The 25,574-nt window shown below is 48.9% G+C and overlaps 1 protein-coding gene across 1 annotated transcript; it reads right to left on the minus strand.

Annotated features, from left to right (window-relative positions):
• Nucleotides 1-1,356: 1,356 nt before the first annotated feature.
• On the minus strand, nt 1,357-21,959 carry LOC125947191 (uncharacterized). The gene is made up of 3 exons (XM_049671586.1): nt 21,928-21,959; nt 21,479-21,827; nt 1,357-3,248 (listed from the first exon to the last, which is right to left on the minus strand). The coding sequence occupies exons 1-3, from the start codon at nt 21,957-21,959 to the stop codon at nt 2,985-2,987; spliced, it is 645 nt and encodes a 214-aa protein (XP_049527543.1). The 3' UTR covers nt 1,357-2,984.
• Nucleotides 21,960-25,574: the final 3,615 nt, after the last annotated feature.

The raw sequence follows: 25,574 nt of genomic DNA on the forward strand, positions 1-25,574 counted from the left end.
GAAACGTGTTTCATGCAATGTGGCTGCTGACTGGCCACATGTGGAAAACAACGTCCTAGTGTATTGTGTGCAGCTGTGCAGAACGTGGTGCTTCATTGCTAAGCGCTTCTGAGTGTAATCTGTGCACAATTACGCTATATCCATTCCGTTTTCTGAATTGTACAATACCAGAATTAGGTAAAGTGAAGGGTGGGCACTGTTACAAAAGGCAGCCTGCACAGGAACCGCAGTTTATTGTGATAACAGCTTAACAAGTGCCACTGCCAGATTGTGTTTACATTTTGGTGGAGCAGCATCTTCTCAGTTTTCCTCGAAGTACAGTCAAACCTCAATGTAACGAACCTCGATTTAACGAAGTTCGCGATGTAACGAACTATCTTTATTTCCCAGATTTAGTTGTATTGAATTAACGAAACCTCGATATAACGCAATTCTCGATATAACGAAGTTTATCGCCGCAAATACAACTTCGCTATATCAAGGTTTGACTATGTTGCAATGATTTTTGATCCTTTACAAGCCTTCGTGATCCTTTACAAGCACAAGTGGCCAAATTAGCGGGCCAGTGATGCATGTCTGTACTAAGATGCCAGCCTACAAGAGAGTGCAGATGAAGGCTTGTAAAGCTCTCGGCTTTTCCTTTCTTCATAGTGACATGGTTCACCAGTGCGAAGAATACATTTCAATCTTGACTTCTGGCATAGGCCCAACAGATACTCCAACACCACACCAAATGCATCGTTGCATATTAAGATGTAGTTCCCATTATTATATAGTGTTAGAAAAAAGTCCAAAGTCCACATTAATCGTTAGTGAAAGGGAAAAAAAGTAGTTGCGAATAATGATGATTATTTATGCTGTACAAAGGTACATCCATTCTGGAATGTATTTAGCACTGCTATCTTTCGGTGGGTACTATCAGCGTCAAATGAAAGCCGAACAGCGGAGCGCGTGCCACAAGCATTAGAAACAGGATAGTGCGCACCGTCCAGTCATCAGCGCAGACAGGCCCACACATCCGGTTTGGTAGCACAGCGCCACCCCACTGAAGTGCGATTTTTTTTTTTTTTTGCCTGTGTTCCCGCTCGGATTTTTGAAAGGAAAAAAAAAATGAAAACAGAAGCGCCAATTCTGCAACATAAAAAAAGAAAACAGAAGCGAAACCTGCGCTTCTGAATGTTGCAGAATTTTCGCTTCTGTTTTCTTTTTTTTTATTCCTTTCAAAAATCCGAGTGGGAACACAGGCAAAAAAAAAATCGCACTTCAGTGGGGTAGTGCTGTGCTACCAAACCGGATGTGTAGGCCTGTCTGCGCTGATGACTGGACTGGCGCGCACTATGCTGTTTCTAATGCTTGTGGCACGCGCTCCGATGTTCGGCTTTCATTTGACGCTGATAGTACATTAATCATGCAGCAATAACCAGGACCACTTTTTATGTAACAGTGCATGCGTGTTTGTTTTCTGTCAGCAATGCTAATGTGCACACATTACTACACAAGCGATAGCGACATGCACTGAATCACATTGCCATATGGTAATGGTAATGTGCCTGTGAAATTTCGGAGGCCATCACTGCATCACGGAAGTAGACCTAAAGAGCTGCGATGATCTTAGGATGAACACACTAGCTGTTCACCACTGCACTTGGCAAACGTACAAAGAGCTTTGCTGAAGAGGAAATGTACACTCGAGCATGACTTCAATAGATGTTTGCACAGGACAGCAGTCAAAAGTGCTACAGTTGAACCTCTTTCTAACAGAGCCACATCTGACACCCAAAAATCTTTCATCTCTGATATTAGATATTAGCATATACATTTACTCTATGCACTAACATTTTATATTTACTTCATTATATGCCATAATTAACCATATCCATGTTCATTATGTCGAGGTTCAACTGTACAAGGATTTGTGTGATCCTGGATGGCAGTGAGGCATGCCATCTCTCACCACGTGAGTACACAAGCTTTAATGCATGGGTGTTTGATGCCTAGGCCTTCCGCAGTTTCCTGCTAGGCAACTGTAAACAAATTGGTGTTATTGGATACAGAAATTTGAATAGTTATCCGTTTATAAATCACTGCACATGCTGGGATTGCATCAAGGCATTCTTCAAAGGCTGCTCAGAAGCACATTCTACATTTGCATGCTTTGCTTGGGAATTCAAATAGCCATGAAGTGCACTCTATTTTGTGCTCTATGCGCAGTTTTGTGTCACATGAACGTTTGTGCTGACGCCTATCAAAGCACGGAACTTGGGTTGCCAGCCCTCCTGTAATGACACCACTACTACATCACCCTTTCTTGGTGTTGAAGGTGCTCTATAGTGCCCTTTATGCCATGGAACTTTTGGTGCTCTAAAAAGATGTGCACTATGTATTAGTGAGGGGTGTTCTTTGTCACGTAACAAAAATCATCAATCTAGGGGTATTTCTTTTCTTTAACCCTCCATGCTTGATGCTGATGCATCGGAAGCATATGCTGTATAAGCTATTTCCTCTTGCCCTTGCTCCAGTGCAGGGTGGCAAACTAGAATGTATTCCGATTAACCTCCTTGCCTTTCCTACCCCGTTTCTCTCTCTTCTCTACAGACTGTATCCCCAAGCTGAAATTTCGGGACTAAACACTCTCAGTGGCCATTTGCAAGCACTAAGCATGTGTGTATTTCAAGCAGCTCCTTATCATTAGAGTTGCAGGAACACTGAAGTGTAGCATCTACTTCACTCGAGAAATAGCGGGCCAACACTTGGTGGAGACAAAAAGGAGCTCAAAGTCAAACCACAGCATTGCGTAGCCATATGCCATAGCAAGTGCACCACAGCATCCTTGTTGGGGATAAACATGACATGTTGTGTCAAAGAACAAAAAATTCCTGCATATGAGTTGTGACAATTACAGTTTCGTGACAAAAGTGCGCTCAGAAAGATGCGACGTTTTAAAGAGTGTGTTGGTGTGCTGCTTTGAGGGTGCCGAAAGGTTGTCAGCAGCACCTTTTTCGCATCCCTTCGCGTGTACCTGGGCTCAGTCCAAAGTTTAAACCCACAAATAGCTTGTGAGTGGTTAGATGGTTCCAGGTTGCCACTGCTGGCTTGTAACGCTGGTGGAAGTGGTTCTCCTTCTGCCTCCACTGCAGCGCTTTCATCCTGAGCTGGTCCTGCAGACTTCGGCGGATGAGTTGTGCTTCGCGTCGCTTGGCCGCCACATGCTTTGACCAACGGTCCTCAGGCACTGGCAGGCCGAAGTCCTGAGAAAGCAAAGCAGTGAAGAGTCTATACAGCAGCATACACATCATCACTGTTAACTTATTTTATGTTCAAGAGTATAGGTGAAAGTGGCGCTGCAATAAGGAGGGTGTTTAAGGTGCAGGCAGAAATAGCAAGCAGACGCAGCAAATGTGCATGCTGGTCTTCCACTCTTTATTTGCTCCTCTGCCATTTTGTATGCGAATGTATATGGAAGAAAACCGGTGCCAGATTCATCTGGCATTTTAAAAGCACACTAAAGAGAAGCACTGAGTAAGTTTAGATTGATTAAGTATTTTTAAGAACAATACTATGATTCTCAGGGATCAGGATGGTTATTAAAAGAGAATATCAGGGTTAAACTTTCATATTCAAATGTCACTCCGCAACTTCAGGGTAGAACGTCAGTGTTACATCACAGATTGCAAAGATTTTTTTGTTTCACATTTTGCCTGTTATGGTTCAGTAAATGTTCTTGAGAACTTCTCATGTTAAATCTTAGGTGCTTTTAGAATTCAATATAGTCCATTAACATTACCGATAAAAATTCAACTAGGCTCGAGTAGACGCCGTCAAAATCTATGATGTCACGGCGAGGGGGGGAGGGGGAGGTGAATTTTACAGCGAAAGCTGTATATATGGCTAGGCGAAACGAAAAACCGTTCGTCCCATGTTACGATATAAACGTCTCCATTGGCTGCGCCGTCAGTTACGTTGTTCTCTACGTCACACCTAAGCGCGCGCGTCGTTGGCAGCGCCGTTAGTGACGTCGTTCTCTGCTTCGTACCCAAGCACGCGCGCCTGCTCTGCCCGCAACGCCGCCTCCTTGGCTCGCCGTTGTCGCGTGCATTCGACATCTAGAGTTAGGTCGGCGTCGTGGTTAGCAGCATCCGCCCGCCATTGGCGCTTGCATTCCACTTCGCGATTTCAACGTGGACGTTTCGTCGCAGCCGAAGCCAAAGTGCCGCTCGAGAAACTACCGCCGAAAACGGGCGTTGGACCCGGCGAATGCGCTCCCGCCATTGCCAGGTTGACGCTGCTCTGCCCGCAACGCCCCCTCCTTCGGCTCGCCGTTGTCGCATGCGTTCGATATCTCGAGTTAGCTCGGCGTCGTGGTTAGCAGCATCCGCCCGCCATTGGCGCTTGCGTTCCACTAGAAACACAATCATGTAACCAATAATTGAGAAAAGCTTCAATTCAGCGTCGGGATTAACCCACTGCTAAACACCGGCGCCGCACGTTTCAGCTTCGCTAGTTAACCATCTCTACGGAGTCCTTGGGCGGCGATTTTTTTTTTTTCTTGAAGGCGGTGTCGCCACCTGCATTTTGCTTTTGTGCCTTTTTAACCTGACCAAGCGTCTCCTCGCGGTAACACTGGCTTTTGTGGCACGTTTTCCTAAAGTCTTTAGTGTCCCTTAAAGGGGTACTGACATTATATTTTTGACTATTCTTTTTTTTTTAAGTCAAGGTCCTAGACCTTTAAACCCTTAAAACATTTCACCGACAATTACGATACTCCCTAATCCGAAATTTGAGCTCATCTGTATACATGTTTTCATTTCGCGATACATTTGCTAGCGCGGACAATCTGTCTCGTGCGGCGCGTTGCAAACAGCAAGGTGTGGCGCGACTGCCTCGCTAATCGGAAGAAAGCTAGAGGAAGCTGCAAAACGTGCTAACTTCAGCTGGTTGGTACATGTCTGAGGAAAACGAGTAACAGCGCTGAACAACAGGACGTCGCAGTCACGTCCCGTTGTTAAGCGTTGTTGCTCGTTTTCTTCAGCAAGAGGAAGCGCGTCGGCGACGCGTGGGCGCGATTCACAGCAGCCACTGCAGACAACCTCTGCTCATGCAGCGCTTTGCTTCCACACAGACGACGCGCGCTACTCTGACACCCTCTCGTAGCCGTCGTCGCCGCAAAGCCCCTCGTGCGCGGCACTACGCTTCTCACGCTTTCGCCATACCCTCCACCGCTTTCCGCCTCATGGTTCCACTGCACCCTCCTCCTCCGCTTTCCTCCTTGCGCTGCCTTCGCTCTCACTGCTTTTTATTGCGATAGCAATTATATGGACACTCTAGGCGAATTTCTGCCGTCGTCGCTGTCTTCGTGAGGTTCCGAGTCCACGGGCGATGAAATCCTCGCCGCGCACCGTACGCTGTATGTGCGAGTCAAAGCATGCGACGAGCCGACCATCGTGGCTCGCGCACACAAGGGCGGGAAGCGGGAAGGAAGCGTGCAGTCTTCCAGTCACGCACAACGCTCCGGAGGGAGGGTAGGGAGATGGAGGGGCCGCGCTTTACTACAGCCACGCGCTCCTGCCGGGCCGGAAGTCTCCGGGGGGAGGAGGGGCAGGTGGAGGGGCCGCGCTTTACTGCGACCGCGCGGACCCCCCGGGATGGAAGGCTCCGGGGGGAGGGGGCGTTCTGTTCCATCTCCCGCTGCGCTCCGCGTTCCCTCTCATCTTTCGCTGTGCTCGTTCGCTCGATTACGAGATGGGACGCCGACGCTCGCCGCAGGTACGGGCGCCTGACTCTAAAAAAATCACCGCCCCTTCCACTCCGTGAAGATCCACTACCAGAGGGGGATGGGACGCATCGGCGTCCACGGGCGACGGTATGCCTAGCGCGTTACTCACGCTTTTTCTACGACGTTCCCAGACGAGTTCTTGACCAAAGCTCCGTATATACAACTAACGCTAACGCGAACTCCTCAGTTGACCTACTTTTTTCCTACACCGCCATTGGTTGGCGCGCCTCAATCTCTCCCTTCCTCCAACGCGAGTGTTGGACGGCGCGACTTACCTCAACCCCCCTCCCCATTCTCCTTTTCATCTGCACCCTCTCACAGCATTCTCACAGGGGCAAATGGGTCAGTCCAATCCCTTTCCCCCTGTTGAGCTCTTATTTCCTCTCCTTTCCCGCTAGGTCACGTGGCCCCTTTTTAGCGCAACGACAACGACGGCACAATGTCCGCATAAACAGCTTCGCTGTAAAAATAGTGACATGCCACAGAGCAGCGTAAGGTACTTTAACATACAGGGTCATTCCACACCAAGTCAACCAGCGTTTTTTCGAACATTTCAGATAAAGCTGCAAAATTTTCACATGTTTGTTGCAGTTCAAAACTTGTTCTACGCGTTTACTTGTTTTGCCAACAATGTAGCAACTTTCCTGCCCAGCTGAGCCAGAAGGCATCAATCAACTTTTTTTTTCAAGGGCACATTATGATTCAGGCGTTCAAGTGGTGTGCATGGCAAGACAATGAAGTGATGTAACGGCCAAAATAACCCATATTTCAAATATTTGAACACTTCGAGTGCTTTTGGCACCAGCAAAAGCCAGTAAAATTGCAAAGTTTGAAATTTTTTGTCGTAATGTAGGAAAATCGAGAAGCCACAAATTAATTATAGAATGGTGGCCCGGTTGAAAATATTTGAAGCTTTGAAGGAGGGGGGTGCACCCGATCGCCTGAAAAAATTAACTGTAAAGTTCTAATTTCTTGCAAAAAGCTCCGTGTTCAAGGTCAGCAAAATAGCTTCGGAGGTCAGCTTCAAAATGTATGGGAGATATCACTAGGTAGCCCTACATGTCAGCTATTCGATCATGTGATAAGTTACAAAAAAAGACGTTATTTCTGAAACGCGAAAAAGTATTTTGAATTTTTGTGTCAGCACCGGTTTTTCTCTGACGTGCGCCCAAGCTTGCCGGCCTGGATTACAGACGACAAAGCTGGCCTCGTCTGCAACGCAGTTAACAGAGAAACGTTGTCATGCAACGCTTTATTGCCAAGAGACAGATGCTCTATAACGCAATGCGGCTTGTGCTTGGTGTGTGTGCCAGGTATACCATACAGCCAATGCACATGGGATATCACGATGTGTTAGATTTGTCGGGGATTCCTGCAGAGTTAAAAGTTACGTTTCATGCAATTTATAAAAAGAAATACTTGCACTTAAGCAGCCAGTAAATCCAGAAAGAGCCGCTGATATCGTTCACGCAACGCACTTGAAAAGACGTGCCACAGTGCGACGTGTCAGCATGCATTGTGACATGCAATGCAGTGGGACATACAGGTAGCAGGACACTGTGCGTTGCTCAATGGAGCCCAAAGACTGTTACAAGACGATGCAAGTAGAAAACACCTTTATAATTACAACTGAAAGCCTACACGAATGTGAACAAAGTCTTATGGTGTTGCGCGTTACCGCTGTTCAACAGCCTGAACATGCTCGCCTAATAAATAAATATGTGCCCTACTTGCGCTGATCTGCTCAGATGTGGTTGACGTCTACTTTTCGCTTTCATATAAATAAAAAAAAAGTACGAGTCGAGGCTGCGGCTCTTGACGTCGCTTTTCTTCGTATTGACAAAAAAAAAAAAAAAAAAAAAACTAGTTACAGTTTGGCGAACAGTTTCTCGGGCTCATCTTAACGCGAGAGCGTTAAGGGCCCCGTGCCTCAAAAATTCAGGTGTTGGCGTCGGCGTCCCGTGAGCGAAAATTGCCATTTATATTTAGGTATATGCATATGCTCGCCTTGCTCGCTGCCTTCCTATATGACATGCGGTATATACGGGTCTTAGAATAGGGGCCATGAAAGTTTGGGGCCCCAAACAACTTTGCGGGTGTTAGCATTGGGGCATGCAGGAGTGAAGAGTTTTAGAATAGGGCTTCGCGTTTGCAAATAGCGTCTTGTGCTTGCAGCACTATACGGTGTCAAAGAAAAACTATTCTAAATATTAAAATAAACTATCATTTTATGATAAGAGGAGTAATTTGAATTGCGTGTTTTTGCGTTTAATTACAGTTGAGGGGTCATTCTATCAGCAGCAAGCGATTAGATGCGCTTAATTTTCCCAGTAAACAACCTTATGTGGCTTCACCAGCCAAGCTAATCGATGTTAGGAGTACGAGCCATGAAGTCACCAATGTGAATTCGGAATCAGCGGCGTCTAATGAATCAGTCTATTACCACACCATTGTATCACTAAAGTTGCTCATATCTTGTGTCACATTCTTGACAAAGGTATTACTCGGAATTTTGAGAATGAAAGCCCACAAACAAATGTCATGAAACAAAACACCGACAACGCATGCCTTTTATGTCACACCATTGTATCACTAAAGTTGCTCATATCTTGTGTCACATTCTTGACAAAGGTATTACTCGGAATTTTGAGAATGAAAGCCCACAAACAAATGTCATGAAACAAAACACCGACAACGCATGCCTTTTATGTTAAATCTTCTCCGACTGAAATATTAAAAGTGCGAAACAATAAAATAAACCTGAAAATGATGTAATTTTTGGCGCACCTGTGAATTTTGCAATACCTCTGGGATCATCCCAACTTGAAATTTGCATGTGGGCCAACTTGCAATTTGCATGTGAGTCAACTTAAATAGGGGTGGGCCAACTTGAAATTTAGGTGTGGGACAACTTGTGATTTTGGGGTGGCCCAATGTCCAATTGAACGCTGCTGAGAGTTCTTCGAGTTATGAACTCCTCGCGGGCAAGCGAGTGCGTTGAGACGCTTGGCGCGTTTTCATTGGGCCTTACTGAGGCGTAGTTTGAAAGCAGGCGAGGGCTTGCGCGGGCAAGCAACGCGTGCACAACACAGGCTTGCGAGAGCGACAGCGAGGGCTTTAAGTGCCAGCCAGATGCGGCCGATCCAGCGGTTCACCACCATCTCCGATCGCCCTTTCCTACTCGCCCCCGTCAGCTTGCGTTCGCGCCTGCTTTACGGTCGTGGGTACCCGCTGGGTATGGCGCTTCATGAAGGAAGTCGGGGGAGGTCATGCTGACAGACGCGTAAAGCGTCTACCCATAGCCTCCTCTATATATAGAGGAGGCTATGGTCTACCGCATCTCCTCCGGACATATATAGAGGAGGCTATGCTCCGGAACAACCGTGGCGCGCGCTCTGACGCACGTGTGACGCAAGCAGTCGTACCTAGAGTTACTCTAGAGTAACTCTAGTCGTATACTCTAGGAAGCCTACATGCAAGCGCTTGCATGTAGGCTCCCTAATCGTATCCTTTGGGTAGCGTCACATCGCGGCAACTCACTGAACTAAGGCGCACCAACAGCTCCCATTGCGGAGCGTGCGGTGCACTGGCATTGAAAAAAAAAAAAAAAAAACACCGCCCAAGCACTCCATACAGATGATTAACCAGCGAAGCTGAAACGTGCGGCCTCGGTGTTTAGCAGTGGGTTAATCCCGACGCTGTATTCAAGCGTTTCTCAATTATTGGTTACATGTTTGTGTTTCTAGTGGAACGCAAGCGCCAATGGCGGGCGGATGCTGATAACCACGCCGCCGAGCTAACTTGAGATATCGAACGCATGCGACAACGGCGAGCCGAGGAGGAGGCGTTGCGGGCAGAGCAGCGTCAACGTGGCAATGGCGGGAACGCGTTCGCCGGGGCCAACTCCCGCTTTCGGCGGGAGTTTCTCGAGCGGCACTTTGGCCAACGTTTATAGATACTTTTGGCTTCGGCTGCGACGAAACGTCCGCGTTGAAATCGCGAAGTGGAACGCAAGCGCCAATGGCGGGCGGACGCTGCTAACCACGATGCCGAGCTAACTCGAGATATCGAACGCATGCGACAACGGCGAACCGAGGAGCCGGCGTTGCGGGCAGCGCATGTACGATGCAGAGAACGACGTCACTAACGGTGCTGCCAATGGCGCGCGCGCTTGGGTGCGACGTAGAGAACGACGTAACTGGCGGCACAGCCAATGGAGACGTTTAGAGAAACATGGGACGAACGGTTTTTCGTTTCGCCTAGCCATATACAGCTTTCGCTGTAAAATCACCAGCCCTTCCCCTGTCGAGAAAATGGGGTAAGTGAAGCTTGTGGCAAGACGACATTGTCGCAGGCGTTCCGCTTCATTTGCCCTAAACTCAGGGTCGGCGGCTCTTCGATTTTTTTTTTTTCGTTCGGCGTCAAGATCGCGTTCCCGCAACTCGAGGTCAGCGGCTCTTCGCTGACGTTTCGCTAGGCTTCGGAAGCCCTCACGCTAGAATCGGACAACAAGCTTCGCTTACCCCCATTTTCTCGACAGGGGAAGGACTGACTGGTGATCTTGTCTCTTTGGGTCCCACGTGTGTGACAAGGGTAGTTCAAGGGTGCGTTACAGGTCCCCGAGCTCACAGGGATATTGAGCTTGGGCCCTGCACTATCACCAGGATCGGCCCACATTTCAGCGTGAAACCACCGCCGACGCCGGAGCGTGAGTCAATAGGCATGGTGCCAGCTGCGTAGGCCCGCGCTCACGCCACGTGCGTAGCCAATCAGATCCGTTTCGCTTTCGCCGGGGAGGGAAAGGGCAGGAAAGGATGTCGCGCGCGCTGCGGCCGCTTCGTTTCCGTTCAGTTCAGTCTCGGAAAACCGATGGGACGGCCGCGCATTGTGCGTATCCCCGAACAACAGGCAGCTCTCGCCGAGTGCCGATGGGAGATGTCCGTAAAAGGGCGCGTCGTCGATTGCCCGATCCTACGGTGCGAGCCGCTGAAGCTGCGGCACTTCACCAACGCAGAGCAGATCACCTGACCTTCCCTTGGTCACGGTCAAGTTAGTCACAAGAAACATAATCCTCAAACACAAGGTGCACCCAGGACAATGCTTCGATCGTGTACCCCCATTTTCCGGTACGGGAAGGGCCGACGTTGTTTTTTTTTTTCGTCTTTCTTTAGGCTAGAGCTGGTACCTCCATAGAGGGAGAAGTACGCTACAATGCTTGAAAATACATCATCAGTCTAAACTTATTGAGCTTTTCTCGGAAGTATCCCTTTGACGCTTCTCGGCAGGCCTCCTGCACTATAGTTGCTTGAGACTAGTGGGTCTCAAGCAATTGACTAGTGTAGCAGGTCCATACACATATAGCTTAAGCTAAAAGGCACGGTTTCAGCACATGTACTTTCGCCTGTCTTTTTTCGGTTTGCTTAATGTAAATGTTAAACGTACATTTAGATGTAAACCACGTGGACGGATTGTGAGACTGCTGTGGTAACACAAACTAAAATGCCAGGTTGGTGAGAAATGCGTCAGTTCGAATAGCGCTGAATGATGTGTTTCGCAGTCTTTAGATGGCGTATATTTTATGCGAAGGGTGCGTTTACTTGTAGATCCATGTTTTTTTTTTAGTACTGTCAACTGGTGGCTGCGTCCCGTGCCAGCATCTCAAATTATTCTCTCGTGACAGCTGGCATTGTGAGACGCTGTTAGAAAGCACTGCCTTCGGGATCGGCCCACATTTTTTGCCATCATCATCAGCCTATTTTATGTCCACCGCAGGACGAAGGCCTCTCCCTGCGATCTCCAATTACCCCTGTCTTGCGCTAGCGTATTCCAACTTGCGCCTGCAAATTTCCTAACTTCATCATCCCATCTGGTTTTCTGCCGACCTCGACTGCGCTTCCCTTCTCTTGGTATCCATTCTGTAACCCTAATGGTCCATCGGTTATCCATCCTACGCATTACATGGCCTGCCCAGCTCCATTTCTTCCGCTTAATGTCAACTAGAATATCGGCTATCCCCGTTTGTTCTCTGATCGACACCGCTATCTTCCTGTCTCTTAACGTTAGTCCTAAGATTTTTCGTTTCATCGCTCTTTGTGTGGTCCTTAACTTGTTCTCGAGCTTCTTTGTTCACATCCAAGTTTCTGCCCCATATGTTAGCACCGGTAGAATGCAATGATTGTACACTTTTCTTTGCCATATGGATATGGAGTTTTTTGCCATATGGATACCTAAATGGTGTGTGAGGTCCGCCTGTATTTGCTTTAATCTTCCTCAGTCGTTATTCGAAGCAGATTTTGTTTTTGCCCTCCCGTTCTTCGAAAGACGCCAGGCCGAGGTTTCCCTGAACTGAACGGCCCCTTGATTATTCGCTTGTTTATGTGATGATGATGACTAGGTGAGCAATACTCACACAGCCTGCTTAATTTAAACAGGTATGCTATACAAGTTTTTCATTGTAGCATTTTTGTATAGATCTCCTTAATCTTCTATTTCAAATCTTCTATATCTCCCTTGTACCGCTACCTATGCCTGTAACAGATCCGGTCGTATCACTCTCTTCCCCGCTAACAGTTGATGATGATGATGATGATGATCTGTGGCTACACCCTTTTTAACGGGCGTACGCAATGTTTGCATCCTAGCCGGGGCAGCTGTTGGGTATATAACTGAATCAGGACGATTTCCTTGCTAAATTATTAAGTTTTATATGAATAAATTCCTTTTGTCATTCAAAATTTTCAGAAGTGATCCTTATTAGACTGCTATAATTGTTTTCCTTCAATCACCCGATTCCTTGGCCAATCACCCACAGTGGGATACGAGCCACTCTCGAAGGCAAGCAAGCAAGCAAGCAAGCAAGCAAGCAAGCAAGCAAGCAAGCAAGCAAGCAAGCAAGCAAGCAAGCAAGCAAGCAAGCAAGAAGAAACACATAGGCAAACCACACACACTAGCACTTCATTGGTTCGCCGTCCGGATTTGCGTCACTTTCCACCATTGTTGTAGTCTGTCCTTTGTGACGGATGTGGCACTTGTGCAACCTTCGCTGTCTGTCGCGAATCCGAGCGCATGCTATACGCTGGTGTCCTCTTGTGGGGATGGCGAGAGCTGCCTGCAGTGGAGGACGAGATGTTCGGTTGTTTCGGCATGTTGCCCACACTCCGCAATCTGGACGTCAGGGGTGGGGTAGAAACGCTGGCGGTGTACTAGTGTGTGCAGTGCTCCCGCACGAGCTTCAAAGAGCAGAGGGCTGCCGCCACCGTTGCCATACAGGGGTTCCATGGTGATTTCTCCCTTGTGGGCTCGGTACAGTGCAAGTGTTGTTTTTGCCTGCATGTGAGCTCTACACTGGGAGGTTTCCCCCTCCTTTATTCACCCTCGCACCAGTTTGGTCGCTGCTATTACTGGTGTCACCAGCGCGTGGCCTGGGTACTGCATATTTCCTATACAGAAACTACTCGAGTACTCCACTGCGTCCTAATGCCCTTGAAGTGCAGGTATCGGAGCACCTTACGTGCCCAACGAGTGCCGCCCATGCAGCGGATCCGTCGCTCAAAGTTGATCTAGCTTGAAGCTTCTCGGACCTCGAAAGAGGACCATCCTACGCCCCTCTGCACCGCCTCTACTGCAACGCGGCCATGGAATCCTATCGCCAGTCGGCCAACCTCTCTCTCGGCGCCCTCAAGCCATGCCCACGTTGGCGCCGACAGACATAGCACTGCACTGACGAATGTCATGCTCTGCACGTGTACTGCCTTCCATAATTCGCGAACCATCATGAAGCCACTGCACCCCCACATACATCGTGTGAGTAGGATGTTGCTGGAACGTTCGGAGGATTGCCTCATGTGTGCCTTGTGCTCCGCGTAACACCAGTGGTTCTCATCAATGGTGCTGATTGTTAACACCCAGGTAGCGTTAGGTCGTTGCTGGTGGAATGAACCGGCGAGTCCATTCAGGCAGAGGGCGTCGGCGCAGTTACCGCTTCCGGAGAACCTCAGGACTGCCGATTTCTTCGAGTTAAAGGCGAGGCCTAGGGTCTTGAGGTGATTGGCTGCTATATCAACCAATTTCTGTTGTTGTCGTCCATCCTCAGCTAACAGTAGCAGATGGTCGGCGAAAGGCAACAGCTGGAATTTTCCATACTTCGGGCACGCCCTCCCAAGAGAACTGAAGCTTGAGGCAAGTTTCGGATCGGATGATGGCACGTTCCAGTTGCGCTGTGTATAGCATATACAATAGTGGAGAGAGTGGACAGCCTTACTTCAGTCCCCTCCTCACTGCCACAGGGCCAGTATGAATGTCGCTGAATTTGGCCACGGCCACAGTATAGACGCCCCAGGAGTTCCTGAGGCGTCTATACTGCTGGCGTTCCTATGGTTTCGATGCACTGGAACAACTGCGAGTGTGGCACGCTGTCATATGCCTTGGCGACGTCCAAAAAGCAACCAACGAGGCCTCGCAATTCCTTGCGAGCGATCTCGATGCGCTGTCACAGTATAAAGAGGTTGTCCTCTAGGCGTCTGTTTCCGCGGAAGCCATTTTGCAGCTCTGTGAGAGTATTGTTTGCTTCAGCCCATGCGGTCAGCCAGTCTTTTATGACCCGTGCGAAGACTCTGTAGAGCACGCTAGTCACTGTGAGGGGTCTGTAGTCTTGGATGAGATTTATTGCCTCCTCTCTTGGGTGTCAAGCACATCCGAACCCTGTGCCAATCGTCAGGTATCGGTTCACCCTCTATTATACCCGTGAAAACTTGGCCTAGTACTGTATAGTTGGAGTTTTTTTTTAACACGAAAGTGTTTTATGCCGGGGTCCACCAAGACTTCACTGACGTATTTCCGTCACGGAAATACGTCAGCTTACAATGTACACGAACATAATACAAAGAAAGAAACCAGAAGAAAAAGTTCCACAAACATGCAAAATCTGGAAATCGAACCCACGACCTCTCGGTCCGCGACGATAGATCGCCAAGCGTTTAACCCATTGCGCCACAAACGCATTTGCAGAGAGCTACACAGACGCGCCTTATATATCTAACACTCCTCCGTGTACCCGCGCTCTTGCTCGGGGCGGTGCCGCCGCCTACGAGCAGAAAAGAGAAGTACTGCATTATGACACTAACGCGCACCGACAGTGAACGCTTCGGTGGTCTCAGCACTACGACGCCTCGATGCCAGCATTCGAAGGGACGCTGGCATCAAGAAGCACTACCAACGCCAGGTGACGTTCACCGTACTCAGCACAGCGGAGCGTGGCCTCCGCAATTAGCTCTGAAAATGTTTCTGAAGTTGATCGCGGAGGCTGCAATTACGACGCGCTGTACGCGCTGATTTGACTCAGTGACGATTCAGTTACGTGCTTTGTCTTGCGCGTTGTATTAGTGTGTCAGTTACGTGCTTCGTCTTTCGCGTTGTGCTAGCGTGTGCAGCGTAGTGCAGCTTCCATATGCACGACGGTTGCTCATGGTCATCGACGTTGGTAGTCGTGATGGAGGAGACGTGCCACCAGGCGTCAGCGTGGGTGCATCAACGCCTAAGGGCGCTTTAGCCACAAAACACCAATAGACATTATATATCAATGTGCAATAAACATTACACTACTTCTGTGAAGACACGTTTCACTTTCGTGTTCTATACCGATTCCTATATAAGAGGGATCAACCACATTTTTTTTCCAAAGTATTTCGCACGTCCTGCTGGGATCTCGTCCAGGCCTGTGGAACTGTTTGCCGCAATGCCAGTAATGGCGCGGACCACTTCGCGTAGGGATACTTCCCAGCTTATGTCCTTCGAGGGAGCATGGTCCCCATCCACTGCCGTCTTGGGCATCACTGACTGCTCAGTTGGCTCTGGCTGTGGCATCGCATATAGTTTGTGGACATATGCAGTGATGTGCTCGCCGATGTTGGGACCCCTGTTCCCTGAAGGCTCGCACAGCACTAGGATTGGAGTTTGCGCGGAGGGCAACGTCATCTGGCGGTGCTGCAGGGAGCCGAGCTCCGTGTCACTTGACTGAACTCTCCTAACTTATTGGTGGAATCGCACGCGACATAGCGACGCGAGATATTTTTGTGGCTAGAGGACCGAGCGGTTCTACTCGGCGAGGCATACGACGATGACGACACGCCAAATGGCGGAGTGGTGCGCAAAGAATGCTTTGATTTAAGAGTGAAGGGGATCGCTTCTTGGAGAGTTGGCGTGCGAAGGCTGGCTGGAGGACGTAAATCTTCCCTAGCTTGTTTCCTACGCCCATGCCGACAAGCACCTAGTCAGGTGGTACTTTTTACGATCTCACGCGCTTTCCTTGGAGCCAAGAAACTCTGAAGACACGGCAGCTATCTTTATGGAACGAAAAGAATAGGATATCCTCAATAGGCTCTACAAACTCCACTCTATAGAAGGTTCTGCACTTAAATCAATGCTTTAAAAGATGTCTAAACATTAATATATATATATATATATATATATATATATATATATATATATATATATATATAAACTCAAAGTAAAAACTATATTGGCTTATTGCATCATCGTAACGCATACCTGTTTTCTCTCTGTATTTTTCTTGAGGCTTAGCACAAGTTAGCTGAGACACTTTGTGTACGAATTCTTTGCCTCGATTTATGCAAAGCAATCAATCATTATTTTTTCAGTCTCGCCGTGTTTGCAGCAATTTAGAACAATGGGCGGTGCTATGGTATCTCGCTAGTCTCCTTTAAAGGGCCCTACACCAGGTCTGGCCATTTTGAGTTGACAAGTGCAGTGCATACAATGCGCGCTAACAATCACGTCTGTTAAATATTACATCCTTGCGCGCCGCGGAAAGAGCTGAAATTTCAATCCAAACGCTGTTTGCCCTTCTCGCGGGCGCCGCGCTTTAGCCGGACAGCCGACGTCAACAGTGCAAGTGCGCCGACATACATGACGATGCTGTGACGTCACTCACAGGGTCACGTAACTTCGAGAATTATTCAAGGCAACATCAGTTATTCGTTTAATCTGTTGCTTTAATGGACGAACTAAAGTTTATTGAAATGATAAAACATACAAACCGAATGTCTGCGTGTCTTTGTTTTACTTCGTACCGTAGCAAGAGAGATGTACTTCCGTTTCGTCTGCTTGTTCCCACGTCATGCAGTACCACGCGCAGAGAAGGAAATACGTCATTTTCTACCGTGTTCCAGAGCCGCGATCATGCTCTTTTATCCAGTCGCGCCTGCCTCAGTTTTCGTGATTGCGGCACTGACTTATACCCGTGTCACACGGACACACTTGGAAAGCCTTCCAGTCGACGGCCTTCGAAACGCCGCGACGTTATCGAGTCAAAGGAGTTGTGGCGCTGCTACACGGCACTTTTGAAAGGCCGTTGAGTGGTTCAGGCGTTTCCCGCAAAAATCGTGCGGCACTGCGGATCTTTATTTTCGTTTTCATGTCACCAAAAGTTAAATAGTATTAGATCCACTTAAAAGCACAAAAATTATTTTATTTTTGTTGAACCATTTTTTGTTTATACACGGTAATACATATATGTTTAGTTTTTAAGTTGAGTAGCGAAACTGTGTCAACGTTCGCGCCACTCAATGCGGCTGCCGTTGCTCACAGGCCATCGGGGTTTCGGTAGCGTTGTAGGGTGCTCTGTTGACTCGATATACTATAGACTCGGTGGCTTTAGCAACTACCCGCGTAGCAGCTGGAACTTGAACTCGACCTTTGAGTCAACGGACTATCGATTGGAAGGCCTTCCAAACGACCGTGTGACACGGGTATTATGCCGCTAATCAGGTGTTCTCGTGCAGAGCGCGCAACATTGTCCGTTGTGCGAAACGAGACAAACGCCACAGCTCGAGCGCGAGACAGCCACCGGAAGTGCGCCACTCAGCAATAACGCGCGCGCGCGAGAAAAAACAATAATCACGGGGGATGCTTAGAACTTTCTAAAAAGGTGAAGGTGAAGACAGCCCCCTCCGAAGCTCGTTCCGCTCGCTCGTCATTGCCAGGAGCCTCCTGTTCGCCCCCGTCGGTACCTTCACCTCTCAAGGCGACTCATCTTGCACCTGTGGCAGCGGCATCTCGCTCCACCAATGCTGCTCCACCAATTCTGCGTCGTCACCCATAGCGATGTGGAATGAAGCTCTGAGCATAAGCGGCGACGTCTACAAGACGCGCGAGCGTGTTGCTCCGTTTCCAGAACGTTCTACGCGCGCCGCTGCTGACATTTCCCTCCTCCTCCGAAGCGCCGCTCTTGCCCTTTCCCTCCACGCTTCTACTGCGCTCCGTCGGCCCTGTTTGGGAACCCTCCTCCGGCACGGCTGTTTTCCTTTCCCGGCGCGCTCCGTCTTTCTGTACCTCACAACGCGACCTTGAAACATAACGATCTAAGGCTTTTGCCCTAAAAAAAAAAGGCTAGCTCCATTATGGTCGTTCTGAGGGACCATAATAAAGTTTTATCATACCATAGGTCCATGACGTACGCGTCACGCGATCCTCCAGCTCCGGTATGGGAGAACGCAGGGAATGAATTTCGCTCGCGGAGGCTAGACAGGGCTAGTGGAGAGAGTGTCTATGTTGGCGGTGACGCTAACCTCCTGAAATCATGGGTTCGTGGCTTTCCAAATATTTCTGTCTCTGCTATTAATGAACTAATTCGAAAAATTGTTGCGTTTGGACACTCCTTAGATGGCACGTAACAACTTCTAGCGTATAACCAAAATTTGCTGTGTGGCCAGGTGAGGGGCGCTTTACCGAACGCATTATTTCAGCTGCATCTGGTTGTGTTCTGTTTACTTGTTTCATCAATGCCGTCGTCGGGGTGCACCACATAAGTGAAAGCAGTTGTTTCTCAATTACATGATCCTCACTTTGACCGGGAGTCCAAATGCCAACGGCATTACGCATGTACGTGTCAAATAATGTAAATCAGCCTAGCTTTTTACCGTGTGGACTGCAAGCAAATACTTTGTGTAAAAATGACAAAACATTCGAATTGATATTCGAAAATGTCATCGTTCAAACACCTTGACCTATTTCGTATCGCCAAAATCGGAGGTATATGCTACATTTTTTTATATAAACGTGTGTTCGTTACATTCGGCTGCACGTTTAAATCGTATAAATTCTGCCGAATGATGTACGTGTTCGGATGTTATTTGTGCCTCCTATTTCAACCTGCCGGATGATTCGATCAAGTCTTCCAGTCCCGTGAAGGTCGAATTAACGGAAGTGCACTGTATACGCATTTATCTTATAAGCAACTTGACGAACACAAGTAATTTAACGAGGAACGCCTATAACTTCTACGCAAATGCTGCTTGCACAGGTGGTTCATGTGCTTTGATGGTCACAGTGATCGTCCAAAAATGAAACCAGGTTAACTTGGTTAGTATGCGCTACTATAAGCGACTGCATGCGAGGAGGCACAGGGACGCTAGCGTCCGGGATTCTGTAAGCGCGTGGCCTCCGAGGGCGGCAGGGCGATCTCGAAGGCCACGGCGGGCGCATAGAGCTTCGCGCAAAAATGACGCTAGTGCCTACGGGAGGTGTAAGTATGGCGGCTCAGCCAGCGTGCGAGTCACGGAATTGGTACATACTTTTGCCTCAACTTCGTCTTTCTGGCTTGCGACGGCCTTGTGACTTCGATAAGTTATCATTTTAAGCTTTATTGCGTTATATATTTGCAACAGGTCGCAACGACTATGTGTGTGCGCAGAAACCTATTGCGTTCATGCGTTTAGAAAAAGTCCGATTGCTTAAACATTGTAACGTTAAAGAGTTATTTAATAAATAACGGCACGAAAACGTTGGAAGTGACGAGCACGGAAATGAGACATATGCATGCCCCACGGCAGCTCCGCGATCGCAGCCCCAGGGTTACATCTAGTTAATTTTGGAGGGAAACTGTGTGTGGGCGTGAGCCTGAAGCGCATCGATTAGGGCATGCTGACGTTCTGGACACCACCGGCCGTTCTCTCGATCCCACCTAATTTTTAGGGGCGAAGCACCTTAGGGCGGAGCCTTGCCCCTTGTAGTCCGTAGCTCTGGTTGGCATGGAGACCGCTATGCATGTATTTATACGCATATATATACACCAAGCTCCGGCTTCCAGAAGCCGGAACCGGAAGCCGACTTCCGCTTTCGTTTCCACTTCCGGTTCTGGAAGCCAGCTTCCGGCTTCCGGAGAACGCTTCTGGCGTTTTTCTCTCTCGTCCGTAGCTAGGGGCGCTGCGGTGCACAAGGGCGTTCGTTCCCGACGCGCGCTCTCTTTCTCTCTCGTCCGTAGCTAGGGGCGCTGCCGTGCACAAGGGCGTTCGTTCCCGACGCTACAGTGTACTAGAAGGGGCACTGTACCGACGCGCGCTCTCTTTCTCGTCCGTAGCTAGGGGCGCTGCATTGCACAAGGGCGTTCGTTCCCGACGCGCGCTCTCTTTCTCTCTCGTCCGTAGCTGTGGTTTACCCCATAGAGTTTCACACTATAAAACCTAGAGGGAAATGTGGCGCTGCTGCGCAGTGGTATGCATGGGAATGCCGGTATATTGTGGATTCGGATTGGCATTGTTCTTGGAGAGCCAGAACGCCTTGAAGACGCACCTGGCTAGCACCGTTCCGTCTGTCACAATGACATTTCCTGCTAAAACAGCACGTAAAAAACTGCTTTAGCTTTATTATTACACAAAAACATGTTTTGTTTAATTTTGAGGACATACTATTGGATGCAGAATTACATGAAACGTAAAAAGTATCAGCTGGGCGCTAAAGTTGGAGGGCAGACAACAAGATTATCGCTCGCTTTGGAACAACTTGTCGTCTGTTCTTGCTTTTCTTCGCTTGATGCGGCATTGTAGGTGAGTAAACTTTATTGAGAGATGTAATATGGGTGAATGAAAGCCTTTTATGTAGATTTTGTTTTAGGAACGCGTTACTTGTGTAGCCATATTCACGTTTTAGACGAAGCCTCGTACAACACCAGCCAACACAAGCCTCGCAGACACATATCCCGTCATTCCCATGAGGGCACGGCAGCCCTTTAAGAAACTCGCATAGACGGTGGCGCCAGTTTAGTCTCTAGGTGTTACAGTGAGAAACTTTATGGTTTACCCGAATGATCCCCCGGTGCTTCGCCCACTCATCATCATTCACTTCGTGGATATGCGGTGATTTTTATACATGTTTATCGTGGAAGAAATGTGGTATCTAACTCGGATAGCATGACTGGACGGCCAATAGAGCCGCCATGGTAACGAAAACTACACCCTTGCCATGTCACACAAACTCCGTAGGTGCTCTGGCATTTTCGCATAAGTTTCTCTTAATTTTACCGTAGGTACTGGGCCAATTAAAATGACGATCAAAATACACATGCGTAAAACGTCCGAAACTCACCTCTTTATTTCTTCAAGCGGACATTGCACTTCGCGTGTGACTAAACGCACATCGAGATATGTCCTAGTAGCGAAATATTCAGTGGTTTTCATGGCTTCGCCTACTCGGGCGGGTGCGGTTGTAAAGAGCCAACGGTGAATGCAGCCGCCTAGCTCTTAGTATGCACCTCCGACCTCTGAGCTCTGCAGTTCTGGCCTCTCAGAAATAAAGGGACGCGCATATGCGCGTTCGCGAGACGTGAGACCGAAAAGACAGGGAGAGTGTGTGAGAGAGAGAGAGAGAGAGGAAGAAAACGAAGAACGGCAAGAAAAGTAAAGCGGCGCTCACCTTTCCGCGCTCTCTCCACGGCCTGGGAGGCGGAAGCAGGGTTCCGGTCGCAGGCACCGACCTCTCCGTGCGTCGGTGCGCCTTGGAGGAGGAGGACGGCGCGGCCGTCGACGAGGAGGAAGCGGTCTTCCGTTTGACGATGTCGTCGGCCATTTCCGCGCCGTCGTCGTCGTCGTCGTCCTCGGCGTACGGATCTCCGGATTCCCGCCCCTCCTCCTCTTCCTCCCCGTCTTCTTCCTCCTCGCTCTGGCTGCTGCTCTCGCTGCTTCCAGGATCCACGCCCTGGTCGTAGGCGCCGTCCTTGGGGTCAGTCGGGTGATCACCGCTGCCGTCGTCAGTGCCCACCGTCCTGCGAGCAGCAGCGCATTCTTACTGAACACTCCAGCAACCGTGCGAGATTGAAGAAGAGAAGGAGAAGGCAAAGCAAAATGAGAGACAGAGCTGACTACCCGCTATGCAGGGTAACCAACTGCACGTCCATCTGGCCAACTTCCCTGCCTTAGCGCATTATTGTTTCTCTCTCCCCGAGCAGCTGCCATAGCCATGTGTGTAAATACATTTAGCAGCGACCGTTTTGGCTTGCAGCCGAACCAGAATATAACATATACATACTGGCTGATACTAGTTCGGGTAAAATATTTCCGCATAACGAAATGTAGATTGGATATGTGGAACCCGCTGCGTCCACTGCGAGCGTCATACAAAGACGCTTGCGAGAATGCTATAGGAAGTGTGGCAGACGTTTTACCGGAAACGTATCAAAGCAAGACACTGTCGAGTCGCTTACGCGTGTTTTCGCTGCGTTGCCTGCGCGTGCTCCCTGCAATGGTCAAGCGGCTGAGGCGTGTTAACGCCCGTTTTAAAAGGCAAATGCAATCATTGATTCTTTTCTCCTCAGTAGATAACAAATCCGTAATAACGAGCGCATCACAAAGCATCGTTTAGCTTCATTACAGGGCAATTTGGGTATATTATATATAGAAAAATTTATAAGCAACGGCATACGGAACTAGCCTGTTCGTTATAACCGGGTTCGACTGTATTAATTTGCGTTGATCTTGCGCCTGTTACGTTAACCAACATCACCCGCTGCAAGTAAAGCAAGCCTGACTGAGAGTGCATGGACCGGACTGCTAGCCCGTCGGTTACACAAGGAGCGTGCTTGGAAGGCACATTGAACTACGGGGTTATTCGAAAGACGTGCGTAAGCTCAGGGAGGATGGCTGTGGCGCGGTGGCGCGCGTGTGAAGCAACTTCTCTCACATGTCGCGGAAGCACAAGGTATATTCAATATTCGCAACACGCCGACTTCACCATGGTCGTTTTCACCGCAGCAAGGCGTCTACGTGATGTCGTCCGAGCAACAGCGACGCATAACATGCAGTTGTCAATTCTACTTCGGGATGCGCATGAGATTCTCTTCCCGCGAGGCAATACTAATATAGGCGTGCTGCAGTGAGCACAAAAAAACCTTCGTGAGCACAAAAAAGAAAACGAGGTTTGGGCCGCTCCCACGGCGACCATTTCCGATGTGGCGCCCCAGATGCACCTATTGAACTGGCGTCTCCATCACAGCGGTCTCCTCCAATGCGCCCCCATCACAAGCGCAGTACGCGCGCTGCGCGCGCAGCTGGGTTCTTTGCACCACCACCAGATGGCGCTCGCCTCCGCGTATCCACTTTACGCATCCACAGCAGCGGCGGCGCCGGCCGTGTGAAAAAAAAAAGAGAACCAGAAAGGTCGCCTTCGTGCATCCGCGGCGGCAGGCATTGCATTAGCCTCTGCAATGCCTGAATAAAGCCTACAGACAGACATGCAAATGAACTTTATTTGCGTCCTGGGAAGAAAGCCTTCCGTGTCACTTTGTGCGGACATTGAATAAACACAAACTCGTGTTTCGACTCTTTATGCACGCACACAAAGCTTCGCTGTATATAGATTCCAACTCGTTGGATCTGCTTCATTTTTTACATTGTAGTTTTCGCAGTCAAACGCACTCCGTGCCTCTCGCGTCTTTGGTACCGCGAGAGCCCGATGGCGGCGGCGCCAACAGCAACGGCGCGAATCGCCGCGAATGCGCCTCGAGCGTCCGTGTGATTGCTACGGTCACAAAAGTTTATATTGGAGCCCAGCACAGATTTTTCAGTTATTACGCGGACATGGTAGAAGCGAAGGGAGCAGAACGAAGAATTCAACGAAACACAAGAATCTTATTCGAAGAGATCGGGGAACAGTGAAGTTGTGTAAGCGATAGCAATATGCCCATGACGACAAACCTATAAATTGCAACCACATAGTCTTGCGAGGGAGTTTGAGCACTTAGGCGTTCTTTACCCTGAAATTTATCCTATAGCACCGACATATCCACCACGTCACAGCCAAGCCTGTAAAGTATTAGGCTCCCTGGGGCGAAACGTTTTGCAATAGATTCTGTACCAATAAAATGCCCGGGCCGTGCGGCCCAATTTACAGAGGGATCAGTGGTTAAACAAATGAAATCAACATCTGGAGAATGGAAAGCTTAGCAACAGGTTTCTTTACAGTAATTTTATGTAAATTTAACATGTCGCTCGTGAAGAAAAGTCTCGAATGAAAAACACTCGATAAGCAAAAAAAAAAAAAAAAAACACACACACATTGGCCGCATATCTGCTTGCTTCGCGGCGAATGAAGTCGAAAGACGATAGTCTTCTGCCGCCCCTGATGCGTAACACCCTCTCTTCTCACTCCTCCCATGGTGTATGCAATGGAGGTTTTGCTGAATTCAATTAAAATTTCCCGCGTTCGCCCTGCTCTCGCGCCATCTGTTGGGACCTTTTATTACTGTTGACTTAAAGCCGGTTACAGAGCCGCGGCTTCAGCCGGCTTGTTTATAACGCGTAGCGTCTCTTCGACACCATTTCTAACGCGTTGATTATTCATTTACTAACGTAAAAACCAGTCCAATGTGTATTCTTAATTAATTGAACGCCGCGGATCGCGGTTATGTACGTATATTTTGCCTCAAGTAGGCCTGAGGTTTCCTTTGCGCTGTATTGACCCTTTTCGCGGAGCAGTTTGCTCTAGAGGAACGAGGTGGCGCTTTCGGCGGCGCGACATACGTTGCCTCAGCGAATGCGCACGAATACAAAACCGTTACTGCTTCTGTCCTGCTACTGAGCGATCAGCTGTCGGAAATGCAAACCGGGTGTTCGCTAATGCACTGTGCCCAATTCATGCTACAAAATGTGTAACGATAAAAGGAAGACGTGTGCGGTAGTTCGCTGTAAAAATAGTGATTCACACATTAAGGAATGGAATCAACCTGTGACGCCCCTGCTTCATATATGGACTGCCTGCGTTGCCGGCCCTCCGCGATGCACGGCTTTCCTCGAGGATCAAAAAAGATAGTTCATCAGCCAGCGCTGTATAGCTAACCTCCAAAGAAAGCACTTCAACTCCGGAGCGTCGGCACTTAAGAGGGAGTACCGCTCGTTAGAAAAGGAAGTAGCGCCAATTACTGGCATAGTAAGCTTCTCACACGTTATCTACACTCATCCACGCCTACTCGCATGCAAACGTACGCCCACCCTATTGCCAACGTATCAATAATAAGTGAATGAGCGCACACTTAAACCAATGTGCCGAAGCGTGAGTGACGGTGACTACACCGACAAGACACGAATGTTCGAAGCTGAACGTTTCGTGACGGTCCACAGAGTAAGCGAGGGACTACCGTTAAAACGTCGTTGCTACAAGCTACCGTAAAGTACAGAACATTTACATTCCAAGCGTTATGTTCTTTTTTCTGGGGTTTTACTAGCCAAAACCAGTTCTGATTATGAGGCACGCCGTAGTGGAGGGCTCCGGAATAATTTTGACCACCTGGGGTTCTTTAACGTGCACTACAACGCAAGCACACGGGCGTTTTTGCAAAATGCGGCCGCCGCGGCCGGGATTCGATCCCGCGACCTCGTGCTCAGCAGCGCAACGCCTGACTGAGCCACCCCGGCGGGTCTTCCAAGCTTTATGCGCAGCAAGAACAAATCTATCGCAGCAGAGCACACCCGCGAGCGATTAGGCTGAAAATAAACAATCAGATAGTGGCCGCACCGAG

This window comes from Dermacentor silvarum, chromosome 7 (genome assembly GCF_013339745.2).
Source record: "Dermacentor silvarum isolate Dsil-2018 chromosome 7, BIME_Dsil_1.4, whole genome shotgun sequence".
NCBI classification, from domain to species: domain Eukaryota; kingdom Metazoa; phylum Arthropoda; class Arachnida; order Ixodida; family Ixodidae; genus Dermacentor; species Dermacentor silvarum.